This window comes from Vanellus vanellus (genome assembly GCF_965231255.1).
Source record: "Vanellus vanellus genome assembly, chromosome: 18".
NCBI lineage: Eukaryota > Metazoa > Chordata > Aves > Charadriiformes > Charadriidae > Vanellus > Vanellus vanellus.
Window position 1 is genome coordinate 5,892,719 of NC_138923.1, and position 15,159 is coordinate 5,907,877.

Sequence of the window (15,159 nt, forward strand, 5' to 3'; positions counted from 1 at the left end):
CCACTGACTCTGCTGGACTTGTGATCGAGGAGAGGATCCTTAACAGGAGGGCTCTTTTTTGTTACTAATGTTGTAGAGGCTCATTATTTTTTCTTCTTTTCCAATTTTAGGGGATTCTGCTTTCTCTGGACTGTATTGTGTTTTACCTGGTTCCTGGGATTCACACAGGGAAATTCTGAAGGTAAATTACACTTTATCTGCTCTTTCAACCAAAGTTAAAACCAAGCACTTTGATATCAGTTGAGGACCATCATTTAATAATGTCTGAGCCTAGTGCACAGAATGAAATGCGTTTACCCCTGATCGGTGGAGTGCTGCTGATACAGATGACGTGGTTAACAGCTGGCAAAAGAACCATTTTTTTTTACAGGTGATTACATACCCCACAGGATTCTCAGAAGTGCCTCTCTGTCTGGTGGAGCCGGTGGGAATGAAGCCTTTGTGTCTAAAATGTCACTGGCATCTACCTGCACTTGCTAAGACTTAACTGCCTTTCGAAAGTGCCCCTTGGGGCTGGGGCACGAAGGAATTAAGCGTCTCTGGCAGACAGGTTTTTCCTTACCGGCAACCCAGTCACACCTCTGCAGGCACACAGGATGCTGTGCATACAGAAATGATGCGAGTTCTAAAAGTAAAAGCAAATTTAAGGAAGAAAAATCCTGCAGGGGTGGCTGATAGTAAAATGATGATGTCTAGCTCAGTCCCTGTGCTGTAGGGGAAGTATTCTACAGGGCAGCGATCATACACCTTCACCCTATCCTTACACCCCTTCTCCGGGCATCCCCTCCCCAGCACTGCTGGGGACAGGAAAAAAGGTTGGGGTACAATAATCAGTCACTCCACAAGAGGAGATAGAAAGCTTCAGAGTCAACAAAAAAAAAAAAAAAAAAAATCTTTTACAGTTGATAGTGGGAGCTGAGCATCTCTGCAACATCTGTTTGTAAAGGAGCCATCTCCTCTTAAAATAGCAACACCTCTTCCACATGGATGCTTTACACGGGGATATGCTGGAACCGAACAGCTTCTTCCGCAACCAGTAGACAACAATAAGCGGACTAGCAGGCTCCAGGGCTCTCCTCTTAGTCTCCAAAACATGAAGGAAAAATAGAAAGTTGGTCAATGCTCAGCTGTGAGCCAGCCCATAGAGCACTCTTTACGGGGGCGGGGGGGAATACATCCCTGCCATCAGCAATTTTGAAAAATGTAATATTTTCCAAATTCTGCTTCAATGCAAAAGAGGTGAACATCTGGCTGAATTACTTAGTCAAGCAGTTTTCAGAGCAAGTTTTATGTCAGCTCATAAAGAGGCAGAACAAATAGTGTGTCTTGGCGTCTCTTTTTTCAAGTAGATTTTAATATGCTGTTTAGATTCATCTCTATCCATCACTTTACTCCCATGATAATTAGGGGATGGTGCCGTGTCCTTTGATTGTTACCATCAGTCTAAAGGAAACTCTTTCATTTTGCTCTTACTGCATTACCTTAGTGTGGTAGATGACTCCCCTCTTAAATACTTTCTCTGCGATAAAGGAACTGAAAAGAATCTTGCTTGGTTTCCCCACAGTCAGACACAGGCTGCTCTCCTGGGCACCAGAAAGTAAAAACTTCCAAGGAAGCAAAGGCTGTAAGGAGACATTGGTGACCTGAGACTGTATTATCACTCGGGATTTTCAAACTTGAGATTTATAAAAGCAAATAAGAGCTTGTTCATAGATCTGTGTGAGGATGAAATTAAGCCAACGCCATGGGCTTTTGAAAACGCTGCGGTTATTACTATAAGGCTTAAGGGTCTTCCTGCACACTGGAAAACTGGGGAAAGCAGAGGATGATTTTTCCATAACTCTTACAATAAATCCAAAAGATCGTGAGGTTAGTGAGTTCATCTGATGCGCACTGACTAAGGGTCTGGGCAGTAACTTGTGGAAATGTAGAGTTTATTCAACCCTGGTTTAGCTGTGGACATCCCATCTCAGCTGCTGGAACCTGGGAAGCTGCAAGTTATTTCTCTCCTGCCTTTTGGCTTCTTTTTCTTATAAAGTTTTTTGCGTGGGGGAAGTGGGAGGGAAAGACAGAGATGGGAAGGAGAGCAATAAAACATTTTATCCCCTCTTTCAGAGGTGACCACGTGATTGCTCAGGAATCTCTGCGCATCTCACTTCGTGCGCAGAGTCTGCTAGAAGTTTTTTCCCAGTTGCTCAAATGTTGCTACAGGAATGTTGCAACTAGCTTCAAGGCACCTGGGACCAGGCAGCTCTAAGGGAATGTTGGTTTTTTGTTTTTTTTTTTTTTAATATTGTGTTTTGATGGAAAAATCTACAGAGGAAAGTATTTGAATGGGGAAAAAATGCTTTGCTAAACTTGGAGCTACTTAAGGAAGACAAAATTACCTTGCGTTTTACGTTAGTTGATGACATCCCTGTCATCCCAGGGGATGTGCCCCACCAGCCCAGGGCAGTCAGCATGGGATGGAGAGGCAGACAGGCTGGGTGCACAGGAGTCCTGAGCTGTGTGTCTGGACCTGGTGCTGGAAAATCCACGTACATGTCCTGCATGAGGTCTGTTTTAATCAGGTTTTGCGTAGGCATCTAGAATTTGGCTCCACCGTAGTGGGTTTTGAAGGAAAGGAGTGGTTGGGTTGTGATTTTTTTCCTTTTTCATAAGCCCTGTTGGATGCAGTTGCTAACGAGGCAGTTGGATTGGTATTGCAAACAGCCCCGGCATCCTCTGAGCAGGGAAACATCCTTACGTCCTTGCAGAGCAGCTACCGAATGAATGGCTGTTTAAGGCAGTAGAGACACACCACTGTCTGTCTCTGGGAGAGAACCTAAAAATACATGTAGAAATTGGAAGCTGGAGTCTAGCTCCTAATTTAAGTAGTGAATTTATTTTCTTAGGGCTAAATCCTGATGCCTTTGAAGTCTGTGGCAAGGGTCCCATTTGACTTGGCTAGAGCCAGGCTTTGGCCATTTCTGTTTCCCGGGCTCTGGAGATTATCCAGTATGAAGATATCGCTGTGGTTCGTCCATTCAGTGCAGAGAGGGGAAGGCTCTACCTTTGCTATGCTGAGGGACAGCCCCGTTGGGCAACATGGCAGTGGGGGACCAAAGGTTTCTTAGTATGGGAGCAGTACCATTATTAACACTCGCACGTGCTGTGCGGCAAATCATCCCCTCTGCTCAGAGTGGGGAAATTTCCATCCCCTGTCACATCTGACACATCTGCTCCAGGCTGGTCTCTGCTCGAAAATGAGTCGAGCTGCCTTAAAAAAAAGGGAGGTGGGAATAAAGCTGAGCTCAGACAAAGTCAATATTGATTGACTTGTTCTTACGTAGAAAAATGGGCAAGGCTTTTGCCAAAGTCAAGGAACAGAGGTTTTCTCATTATCCTCCTCCCTTCCTGGCCAGCAACATTACAGGTCTCAGACTGGCTCGAGTCTACAACCCTTCTGGCCAACACTGAGGATCTCTTTTAAGTTCCAAATATTGGTATTGTGCTGAATATTTAATAGTTAAGGGTGAAAGAGGCCAAATTCCAAGGTCCCTTTAGAAATGGAGCTTATTTTTTCTTTGGACAACCTTTGTTTTACTTTCCCTTTTAATCTAGGAAAGCTGCAATCCCGTGACGTTAGCTGACATGTAGCCGTGATTGCCACGGCCGCACTTGTGATTGTAAATTCTTACCTTGCGAGGTCAGCGTTTGGACTGTACAGCCCAGGCGAGCTTCCCCAAAGAGCACTTAAACACATGAGAGTTCACCGGTCGTCGAGTAACGGGGATTGCGTTTGGGCAGGGAAAAGGGAAGGAAATACAATTATCCCAGCTCATTTTCAACCGTGGTAGTGTCACAGTAATCATTATAGCCTTACCTTTCTCTGTCTGTACCATGTAGTTAACATCTTTTATTAGACCCAGCTGGAATAAGAGAACAAGTTTTGGGGCATACGAGCCTATTTTCAGGTCTGGGCACATTCATCTTTGCAGCTCTTCTCCCATAGACCTCAGCATCTTCCCCAGTCAAGCAGCTCAGCTGAGACGGCCGCCAGCTGGCTCCAGTTTGCGTTGCTCTTGCCTGCTGGTCTGCCTTGGACTCCGAGCTGTGTGTGACTCCTGTTAGACCTTGGGGCCAGAAACCAGAGGGTTCTGTTTGTCTGTCCATTGCAGACTTCTCCCGGGGGCAGTGGAGAAAGATAGGTGCCTGTGGACGGCAATCCCTCTCATCCCTCTTGAAGGAGGCGCCCAGCCCCTGGGTGACAAATGCTGGAGGAGAGTCCTACCTCTGTTGCTCAGTGGCAGTTCCTCAGCTCTTGACAAACCAAGTCTGGTTACTCCAGCTTATTAAAATAATTTAAGGCTGTAAGATGATCTGCTGGGAAAAAAAGTACTGCTGTTGAGAACCTTAAGCGGTTCGGTGAAATCTAGGTGCAATTTTTTTTCATGCTGGAGGCACCTTTGCTTCCCTAAACTCTCCAGAGTCTCGGAGATCAAAAGCTGCTTCTTACTAATTTGGAGAGAGACAGATACAAGACTTCTAATCCCTTTGAAAGTTCTCTTCCTTGCCTTCTGGGGATATAAAATTTTGCAATCCCAGCTCAGTCTGTTGTTCAAATTCCTTTCCAGCTGTGTGGTCAGTACTCAGAATTAAATCCCAGAGAAGTGGACTATTGGTGCTCAGTGGGAAATTTCCTTGCAGTGAGGTCAGCTCCCTCCAGAACATCTGGAGCTGGTCCCTGGTGGGACAGGATAGCTAACCAGATGCACCGTGGAGCTGATGCATTTTGGCAATTGCGGGTGACCAAGTTGAGCGTGCACTTGCTGCTCTCGCTATGTGCAAAAGAGCTATGTGTTCTCCATTCTGATTATTTGAACACGTATGTGTGAGAGGATGGTTTGGGTTCCCTGTAATCTGTTCATGGACCGGCTTAACTCCCCGTACCCATCCAGCTCTTGGGTTGCCCAACGCCTCACGTTTTCTTTCCGTGTTTTCAGATGTGGACGTTCTTCAAAGACTGGGCCTGTCAGGGAAAAGGCCATCGAGCGGGTGGTCCTCATCACGTACAGTTCCTCAAGGAGTCATTCCTTTCAAATCAGGGGTCATCTTCACTCAGCGAGCACGTGTCGAAGCACCGGTCAGCACCATCCTCCCCGCAGGCTCCAGCACTGACCTGCTCCTAGTGCTGAGCCTCTGCTCCCACCGCATCAACAATGCTTTTCTCTTTGCTGTCAAGAGCAAAAAGAAAAAACTGCAGCTGGGGGTCCAGTTTGTGCCTGGGAAGATCATAGTGTACGTGGGCCACAAGCGCTCTGTATATTTTGATTACAATGTCCACGATGGCCAGTGGCACAATATGGCCATCGATATCCGTGGCCAGACAGTCACTTTATTTACTTCTTGTGGGAAGCGCAGAGTACATGCGGATTTGCATTTTAAAAAGGACGAGGCATTGGATCCACATGGATCTTTCCTCTTTGGGAAGATGAACCAGCACTCCGTGCAGTTTGAAGGAGCCATCTGCCAGTTCGATATTTATCCTTCCGCCAAGGCAGCTCATCATTACTGTAAATACCTGAAAAAGCAGTGCAGGCAAGCAGATACCTACCGGCCGAACCTGCCCCCCCTCATCCCCCTCCTGCCCAGGGATCCCAGTGCCTCCCCAAGTACCCCGCAACGTATGGAGCCCTCGCTGCAGGGTCTGAAAAACCTGACCACTGCTGCCCCATCCTTGGAGTTTGGCAGAGTCACTGCGCCCCACAAGGCTCGGGGTTCAGGTGCAACAACTGTCTCATTGGTGTCATCCCCACCGTCGCTGCCAAGACTGACAACCAAAGCCACAAAGGTCACAGCGGCCCCATCTCCTGTTCCACCGAGTACTGAAACACAGCCACCCACCCGTTCGCTCCCTCGGGGGACGGTGATGACCCCCCTCAGGGTGTCTCGGCCCACTCCCAGCACGCGTGTGGAGAAGACTCCCCTTCCTACTGCCAAAAAGGCCCCACCAACAAGCCAGAGCCCTGCCACAGCCAGCAGGAGGGAGTCCAAGCAAGAGACCAAAAAGAGGATGAACCAAAAACCGACCGTTGAGCCCTCCGAAGCAGCCGGTACTGTAAAGCCAATGAGGAGGATGACTGATAACACAACCAGCGACGTCCACCTTGTCACCCTAAAGCAAACCCCACAGAACCCAAGCAGTGGGCCCATTCCAAAGAAGCATGTGCCGTCCCCCACCAGGAAAGCGGATCCCAATAATGTCCCTCTGGTGTACACCAAACCAGCCCCGGGGTCTGCCCTTCCCGTCTCCAGAGCCAGAGCACAGGCCTTCAACCTCACAACCCCAGCCGCGACTGATGGCTATCAAATCTTTGACCCCCTCGGACCCACTCCGTTTCCATTTTTACTGGGATATCCAGGCGTGAAAGGAGAGAGAGGACCTCAGGTAAGTTCAAGCTCTTAATGCTAACTCTTCCCAGTCCCAGCTCAGCTAACTGGTTGGCAGACCATAACCTACAAGGGTTTCTATAAAGCTTAGTAGAGCGTGACAACTCCAAATAGCAGCCAAGCACTATTACGTTTCTGATGATTGCAATTTTAGTGTATATCTCGGTGTAAACTTGAGCACTCTGTGATGGTGGATGCCCTTTAAAGGTTTGCGATTAAAGTTGCTGCTTAATGTTAGATTTAAGAAAAGAGAAGGAAAAAAAAAAAACAACAAACACATCCCGCCTTCCTTCCTACAGGTTGCTGGTTAAAATTTTGATGGCCAGGCTGGGGGTCTGTTTCACACCCCCAGTTTTACTCAGGGCCAAGAGGGCAGAACTGCCAGTCACCTTCCAAAGAAAACCCAGGTGCCTCAAAAACATGCCACAAATTAACTATTTCTTAACCTTGCTTATTAATTTGTTTTGTACCTGAAACTCACATTTCCAGAGAAATGCTCTGTTTCAGCAAATGCAAGTACAGAGATTGCTTCAGGATTTATTTTGTTTAAACAAACCTCTTTTATTTTTATGGTATAAGTTATTATTTTTTTTTTCTTTCTCATAGTCTGCACTTAAAACGTGCAAAGAGTTTCCTTTATAAATTTAACTACTGCATTCCACACACAATAACCACTCTCAGGGTGTATATCTTGGCCGTTGTAAAAGTATACACACATTTTGTAATGCTAAAAGCAGTCAGGCCACGCTAATTATCTGCTAGCTTTTTCCTTTTTTTTGTTGTTTGTTTGGTTTTTTTTCTCAAATGCAAGAATGCAAACAGAATTTTTAAACTGGCCAAGTTTTAGGAGGATTTGGTGTTCCAACCTGAGCCTTTTGCTATATTGTGTATACAAGAGAAGGGGTAACATGTAAAATAAGTTTCTCCCAGACGGAGTCTTTGGTTGCCAAGTTCCAGCCTAAAGCAAATTTTTACAGCTGACTTCTTAAAATAGTGAAAGAAGGGTTTACAATGGAAACACTGAGACTAGCTTAAGGAACACAATCAACAGCACTTGTGTCTGCAGATGTGCCGCTCGTTGTTGCAAGTATCACCTAAAATCAAGTGGTGGTGTTTCGCCAAGCCTTCCATGGGGCTTTCCTTCAAGGTTTGCATTTCCCGCCTGTCCCCTTTCAGAGCAGCGTGATGACTTCTCGCCGTGAAATCTGGCTGGGGGGGCACTGCGGGGTGTGCTCTGGGCAAAGGTTTCCCCCCTCTGGGAGAGGTGAGGGTGCTGCCCCGGGCAGGGGGACGCAGCGCAGCCCCCCACCCCTGCCTGCCGTCGCAGGCACACGTCCCTGTTCTCATCGTTGTACTTGGAGATGTTTTGCTAAATCCCTGAGTAGACGGAACGAGCTTCAGCGATTTTATCTTTGGGCAGTCGTCTTGTGTTTCATGGAGAGTCATTTCAGGCATATGTCCAAGAGGAGAAATTCAGCAACTCTGAACTTCTCTTCAAACACTACTTACCTGCAAGGGGTAAATCTGGCTCTGAGCCCAGTGAGACCCTGACCTTTCCCACCTTCTTGCCTTGCAAGTGCCATGAGGGGGACCAAGCTCCCTCTTCCCCCTGCAAGGTAAAGAGCTTATTATCGAACTGGAGTAGAAAATCCCTCTCAGCTTGTGAGTCATAGCAAAGAGACGGGTTCAGGCTGTGGAGGGCTGAGGGGAGAGATGGCAGGATTTTTTTCCATCCTGTCTGAGAACAACTGGAGTCCCGAATCGAGGGAAAGGAGAATGTTTTGAGGCTCTGTCTGGCCTTATCCTCTTTGGCTGCTGGAAACAAAATCGGCACTTTGGGAGGGAAAGGTTATGGCTCGGCTGGAGCTGGCTGCCGTGCGGTGCTTGATAGCTCCTGTGACTCACGCGGAGATCTCTGTACCATACTTCCTTGGATGGCTCTGACGTGGGAAGTGAAAGAGGAGAAAAGACTGGAATGGGGATGACATGTTGAGAAATTAATGTAGCACTTCGATGGCCAGACGAGCATGTTTCAGAACAAGCGCCGATAAATGCTCTGTGCTTGAGTAATTACCTGGCGCCGTCCTCGTGTTGCTGGGCAGAGGTTTCCGATGAGCTCAGTACAGCCCTTCCCGCTCTGCTGGACGACGGCACAGCCCGGTGCTTTCCCTGGACGGGGCAGGTTATGGGCTGGGAAGATGATCCGAGGGCTGGAGCACCTCTGCTGGGAGGACAGGCTGAGAGAGTTGGGGCTGTTCAGCCTGGAGAAGAGAAGGCTCCGGGGAGACCTTATAGAGGCCTTCCAGTACCTAAAGGGGCTACAGGAGAGCTGAGGAGGGACTTTTTACAAGGGCATGTAGTGATAGGATGAAGGGGAATGGCTTCAAGCTGGAAGAAGGTAGGTTTAGATTAAATATTAGGAAGAAATTTTTCACTTTAAGGGTCATGAGATGCTGGCCCAGGTTGCCCAGAGAAGCTGTGGCTGCCCCATCCCTGGAGGTGTTCAAGGCCAGGTTGGACAGGGCTTGGAGCAACCCGGACTGGTGAGAGGTGTCCCTGCCCAGGGCAGGGGGGTTGGAGCTGGATGATCTTCAAGGTCCCTTCCAACCTAAACCATTCTATGAATGTTACACACGGAGTCTGGCCCCTGGGTGGAAGGATAAGACGATAAATTAGTTTTCTCGGTTGTGTTGCCTGATACAAGGTCTCTTCAAGAAGACTCACCCTGGGCAGAGAAGTGTGTATGGGAAACCACCTTCTACCTTTTCAGCAAGGACTGGAGCAACCTTAGCTGTGATTGATGGGCAGAAGCCGGCTGGCAACCCGCAGCACCCCGCCTGGCCAGCTCCCCACTTAAAGAGGAGAAAAGACTGTCTTTCATCCCAATCCGTCCCCAAATCAGGATGGGCTCAACAAGCCAGGGCACGAGGCAGCGATGACTCGGGCACTGCGGTCTCTGCAATTCTGGCTTTGTGAATTCTACCAAAATAACTGTGGTATAATCTTAGTGGTGCAGAAGGTCCCCATCCCCACCCTTGAGGTAGGCATCCGCCTGGTTAGAGGAGCGCAAGCACGGGGCTGAAAAGATCTGGTCCCCAAGCAGTAAAAGGCAGGACCCTCGGTGGATTAATCTGCCCTGAAAGACCACCGGGGTGCTGCACAATAGAAAACGGAGACACTGCATCCCACGTGCAACTAACGGCAAAGCATTAATTCTTCAGGAATGTTGGGTTTGCTGGGCGGCTAGGGGAGGGTGGATAATACATTCTTAAAAAAGAAAAATTTCTTGGGAACCATTAATAACCACAAGCATTTGGGATCTCTGCTCTAAATTTCTTTTGGAGGGGTGGAGGGGGAGAAGAGCGAAAAGAACACCCAAACATCGTGCTAAGTCAGTAACGCAGCACTGACTCAGCACCTGGCAAAGGTCCCTCTGAATCATCCCCACGGCTACCGCGGCACCTCCACCGAGCCTTGCTCGAGATCTCCCGTCCCTGCGCGGGGCCGAGCGGGCCGTCGCTCAGCTTGCGGAGCAGCCTGGTCCCAGTACACGGCTGCAAGTAACTTGGGCACCCACAGAAGAAAAATAATACAAAAAAAAATATTATTTTTTTTTGCCAGCACGCCCAGCCCTCAAGCCCTCGCGAGGCCGGGATGCGATAGGTGCTTTGAATCCTTTGGTGGATGGGGTGGGGTATCGTTTGCTTGTCTATACCAGCAGCAGGTTTGACGGGGAGATTTAGGGGGCCGTAGCCCTCGCCCCGGCCCATCAGCACTGCCTGCGGGGATGTGCGTGCTCTGCGTTATGTGGTAAAGCTGCAGCAAGCCCATTGCCCTGGCACAGCCCTGGGCTCTAGCTGGGTTGTAGACAGCGTACCCCAAGTTGGACCTTTCTCCTCCTACATGGTAAGGCTGTAATTCCATAGCTTCCTGGCTCCTGCAGACAGAAAAAGCCCCCTATTGATTCTTTTGACTAGTGATGCCCATGAGCCAGCAATTTGCCCTGGTGGCCAAGAAGGCCAATGACATCCCGAGGGACATCAAGAAGAGTGCGGCCAGCAGGGCGAGGGAGGTCATCCTCCCCCTCTGCTCTGCCCTGGGGAGGCCGCATCTGGAGCACTGTGCCCAGTTCTGGGCTCCCCGGGTCAAGAAGGACAGGGAACTGCTGGAGAGGGTCCAGCAAAGGGCTACAAAGATGATGCAGGGACTGGGTCTTTCTTGTGAGGAAGGGGTGAGGGACTTGGGGCTTTTTAGTCTGGAGAAGAGAAGACTGAAGGGGGATCTTATCAATGCTTATCAATCCTTAAAGGGAGGGTGCCGGAGGGATGGGAACAGGCTTTGTTCAGTGGTGCCCAGTGACAGGACAAGAGGGAACGGGCACAAACTTGAACATAGGACGTTCCCTCTAAACAAGAGGAGGAACTTCTCTCCTGTGCGGGCGGCAGAGCACTGCTGAACGTGCAGAGGAGCGGACTGGAAGCACTGAGTAACACAGGAGGGAAGAGACCATGTTTCAAATGACTCCCTGAGTATCCAAGTCTGAAAAGCCCCGGGGTGGGTGCACCACCAGCCCTCCCGTTCCTGTCGGCCGGCACGGTGCACAGCCAGGAGCCCCAGGTTCAAACCCTGGTGGCAGTGGCCCAGCCAGTGGCGTGGCGTTACTCTGGCCCGCAGCCCGCTCTCGAGGGCAGATGTGTTCCTGAGCCCGTCCCCAGTCTAGACTGCTCCAGCTGCCATCTTCCGCACGAGCGGTTTGTCTTGGAGCACAGCTCCTCTCATAAAGAAGCAGTCCTTGCCAATTTAATCACTGAGTAGGGGGGGAGAGGTGATTTGGGATGCTGATAAAATATGAAGTGCCTATTTCCAGTCTTCCTCGTAGCAGAAAAGGTTACTCAAGCTGACAGTTTATGATAAATTAAGGAAAACACAAAGTGTTTGAACGTCTCTTAATGAATGAGTCACATTAATTAAAAAAAAAAAAAAAAGATCACAGGCTTTGTATAATACATGGGAAAAGTTTTAGCTTCACTCACACAGTTGGATCATATTTTTTTTGCTAATTTAACCAGAGCTATCCCCAAAGGGAAGCCTTCTTGCAGGCAAATGACTAAGCGTCACAGAGCTCTATTTGTGTAAAACAAAGCTGATTTTGAAGTCCAGTAGTTGAAAGTGGGATTGAGGTAAATGTGCTGCAAAATATGTGGGGAGGTATTGTATAAATATATACAGGTATTTTTATAAATCTTTTAAAATAGAAAGTAGGTGACAGAGTATGGGATCCCTCTACTTCTTCACACCCCTTCAGCCTTCTTTCCGAGCTCTGAGATTGCTCGAGAGCCTGAAGCGCCTCATGCAGAGACTGTTCCTGAAATGTCTCTATGGGAAAGCTGCTTTCACCAAGCTGGAATACAAATATTTTACTATGTATTGTGCTGCCACTTTATTGGGAATCCCATTGTGGACAAGGACTTTTCTGTGATAGGTGTTGTACAGACTCAGAATAAACATCTTGTGCCTATTGCGGAAATCGCATTACAAGGCTGCCTTTCCACCAACATCTCGGTTCCTGCCAGAATTATGAGGGCTTTTTCTTTTTAGATTGGTTGAAACCCAGATGTGTCCAAATTTAATATGGTAAGCCTGCCTTGGAGAAGAAAGTAACCAAAGCGCTGGATTTTTTGCCCCCCCATAATTCCAGATTTGTTTCAGGCAGAACTTCAGGCCAGGTGTTAGTTTACGTTCCCTCTCCCTCTCTGCGCAGTGCCCGGCAAGGACGGCGAGGTGAGGAGGGGTTGGCACGTCTTTTGAAGGTGAGGTCTTGTCCTCTTCTTCTGTTCTCCTGAGCAAAGGATTTTTAATTCTAGTGCTGCCCCCGTAGCTGGTCAGTCGCTCCATGCTGGTGCTTTCCAGACGTACAAGGCTAAATGGTGGGTTTGTGGCGGTGGCCTTGCATGTGAAATATGCCTCATCCTCCTCTGGGAAGAAAAGACGACAGGTTCTCTATCTGGAGGGGTAATGTCACCGCTCAGAACTTGATGCCAATTGGGGAGAAGCTTTTGATGCATCTTCTGAACTCCCTTTTAAGTTGGCTTTTATCGTGTGCAATAGCATCCGGGTAAGAACGTTCTCCCTTCTCTCTTCAGCCCTTGCGGTGTTCCGCGCAGTGCAGGATGCTCGCCTCTGAAACACAGCCGTTTCTGGGGTAAAGCAGAACTGTGCCACTAATGCTGTGCAGGGGTACAGAAGAGGGGAGGCAGAAATACATTGGAGAGACCCTGAAGTGTAGATGTGTCAGTTTATCAGCGTGCATTGGATTATGAGCTGAATTGTGTTCTGGGTAATCATCAGCTCTTTGCTGTCAGGCTGAGTACTCGCCCCGGGGGAAACGATTACCGGAATACTTTGCTATCCGAGCAAGTTGATTCTCCAGTCATTCAAAAGGAAGCGAGTCCTTTCCCAAATCCCCAGCACCAATTTTTGTACCGATTATGCTTTCCTTGAAGCCCTCTCGGAACAGGTTCAGCCCTGCTCAGGTTCGGAGATCTGAAGGCACGCAGCTCCCAGCGGCATCGCTGCGGGCAGAGGAAGCAGCACGAGGAGGGCCACGGTGTGGGAGAGGCAGAGGTATGAACAGGCTGATCTCGGCAGCAAGAGGAAATGGTGAGATTTCTCTTGTCCTCAGGGTCCAATGTATTTCCCTTTCAGACAACTTAGCTTAATTTTCCATTTGCAATTTGAAGCTCAAAAAGCTAAGGAAAAAAAAAAGTTCCTTTTGCGCCAGAAAGTTTCCCAGCGGCAGCTTAGAACAAATCCTATAATCATTCGGTGGGATCAGTCATCGTCGCTAATGCTACCGTGGGAAACTGAGAAGGGTTAAACTTTTATGTGGCTGCCATTAGCTGCTTCGCAGAACTGTTCAGGCTGGTTAACAATTCAGCTGTTTGGCTTGAGAAGAGAGAGTATCTGCTTCTGCCACGCTTCTCCTTGATCTCTGATTTTGCTTTGTGTGATAACAGGGTGTGCGTTCTCTGCCATCAGTTTGCAGAAAGGAGCAGGCAAGCAGCCAGAGAGACAAGAACCGCAGCGGTAGGAACGGTAGCTGGCTGCGGGAGGCCATCAGCCTTGCCCACCTCATGGGGCGTCCCAGCAATGGGAGGGCAGGAGCAGAGCTGTGATATCTTCCTCCAGCTGCCGGGAAAAGGAAACCTTCCTGCCTCTCGGAGCACTTCCCACTGTGAACTTCCCAGGGGATGCTCTAAGGGGTACGACAGAAAGGTCCACACAGGCTCTGTGTGATCAGTGGAAGTCTCCCCTGTGCTAGGGACAAGGATGGAGATGTCCCTCCCAGCAGACTCTAGCAGCTCGCTGGGTGGTGGCTCATTGACAAGTGTGTCTCGCTCTCCGTGTCCTGGAGCCTTACATTTTAAGTGGGATTGCATCCGTCTGTAAGTAGCTGGACCCTGATCCACTCTTACTCTTCCCTGGCTGCCCCTGCGGATGTGCGTTTTTCTTCGTGTGTGTTTCAGGACTGCTGTGCCCAGGTAAAGCCAGTTGTCTGGCATGGGCCTCTTGTTCGAGAACTTGAGCTGGATGATAGAGAGGTATAGGTACAGGGCAGAGGAGAAATGAGTTCCTAGGAAGGCACAATATGTGTCCCATCCAATCCAACTCCCAAGGAACCGTGTGAGAAGCTAGGAGGTAGTCTTGCAGTGCATCACGTTTCATGGTGACCTGTGCTCATCCAGCTACCCCAGTCCCCTTCCCCCTTGACTTGCCCTTGTTGCCAAAAAGGCCAATGGAATCCTGGGCTGCATAGGGAAGAGTGTGGCCAGTCGGTCGAGGGAGGTCATTCTCCCCCTCTACTCTGCACTGGTGAGGCCACAACTGGAATACTGTTTCCAGTTTTGGGCTCCCCAGTTCAAGAGGGACAGGGAACTGCTGGAGTGAGTCCAGCGAAGGGCAACTAAGATGATTAAGGGCTTGGAGCATCTGCCTTATGAGGAGAGGCTGAGAGAGCTGGGACTCTTTAGCCTGGAGAAGAGAAGGCTGAGGGGAGACCTTATTATGGCATACAAGTATCTAAAGGGTGGGTTGAAGGAGGATGGAGCCAGGCTCTTTTCAATGGTTCCAAGTAACAGGACGAGGGGCAACGGGCACAAGTTAGAACACAGGAAGTTCCATTCAAATACACAGAAAAACTTCTTTACGGTGAGGGTGACAGAGCACTGGCACAGGCTGCCCAGGGAGGGGGGGAAGTCCCCTTCCCTGGAGATTTTCAAGACCCACCTGGATGCAATCCTGAGTAATGTGCTCCGGGCAATCCTGCTTTGGCAGGGGAGTGGGACTAGATGATCTCTAGAGGTCCCTTCCAACTCTGAAAATTCTGTGATTCTGTGATTCTCATTTATATGTAGTCATACTCTTGCCTCATACAGCCACCATAGTGGCTGGCACCTTTTAGCCACTCATCCCACGGTCATCTTATTCCTCTTGCTCTTCAGGAGAAGGGGGGAGGGAAGGCAAGGCAAAAAGGGAAAGGCAAATTAAAGCAAAGCAAAGTGATAGGAACTCCTGAATTATGTACTGCTTTTTCTGTGCTGTTCTAGCTAAATGCCTTTCCCTTAGCTCCATATTCCCACTCCAGTGCAGGTATTAACTCTCTCCTTATTTCTACGTTAGCTTCAGTTTATTCTGAACAGCCCACATTTTTGGAGAACGTTTTTACTC

General features: G+C 49.0%; 1 protein-coding gene across 1 annotated transcript in view; it reads left to right on the plus strand.

Moving 5' to 3' along the window:
- Positions 1 to 15,159, plus strand: part of COL27A1 (collagen type XXVII alpha 1 chain) — a gene marked incomplete at its 5' end in the record, with an annotated part of 165,922 nt that overhangs the window by 9,309 nt on the left and 141,454 nt on the right. Inside the window, 2 exons of the mRNA XM_082492440.1 lie at positions 111 to 181; positions 4,986 to 6,430. Coding sequence (XP_082348566.1) covers positions 111 to 181; positions 4,986 to 6,430 — 1,516 coding nt within the window. The remainder of the gene's footprint in view (positions 1 to 110; positions 182 to 4,985; positions 6,431 to 15,159) is intronic.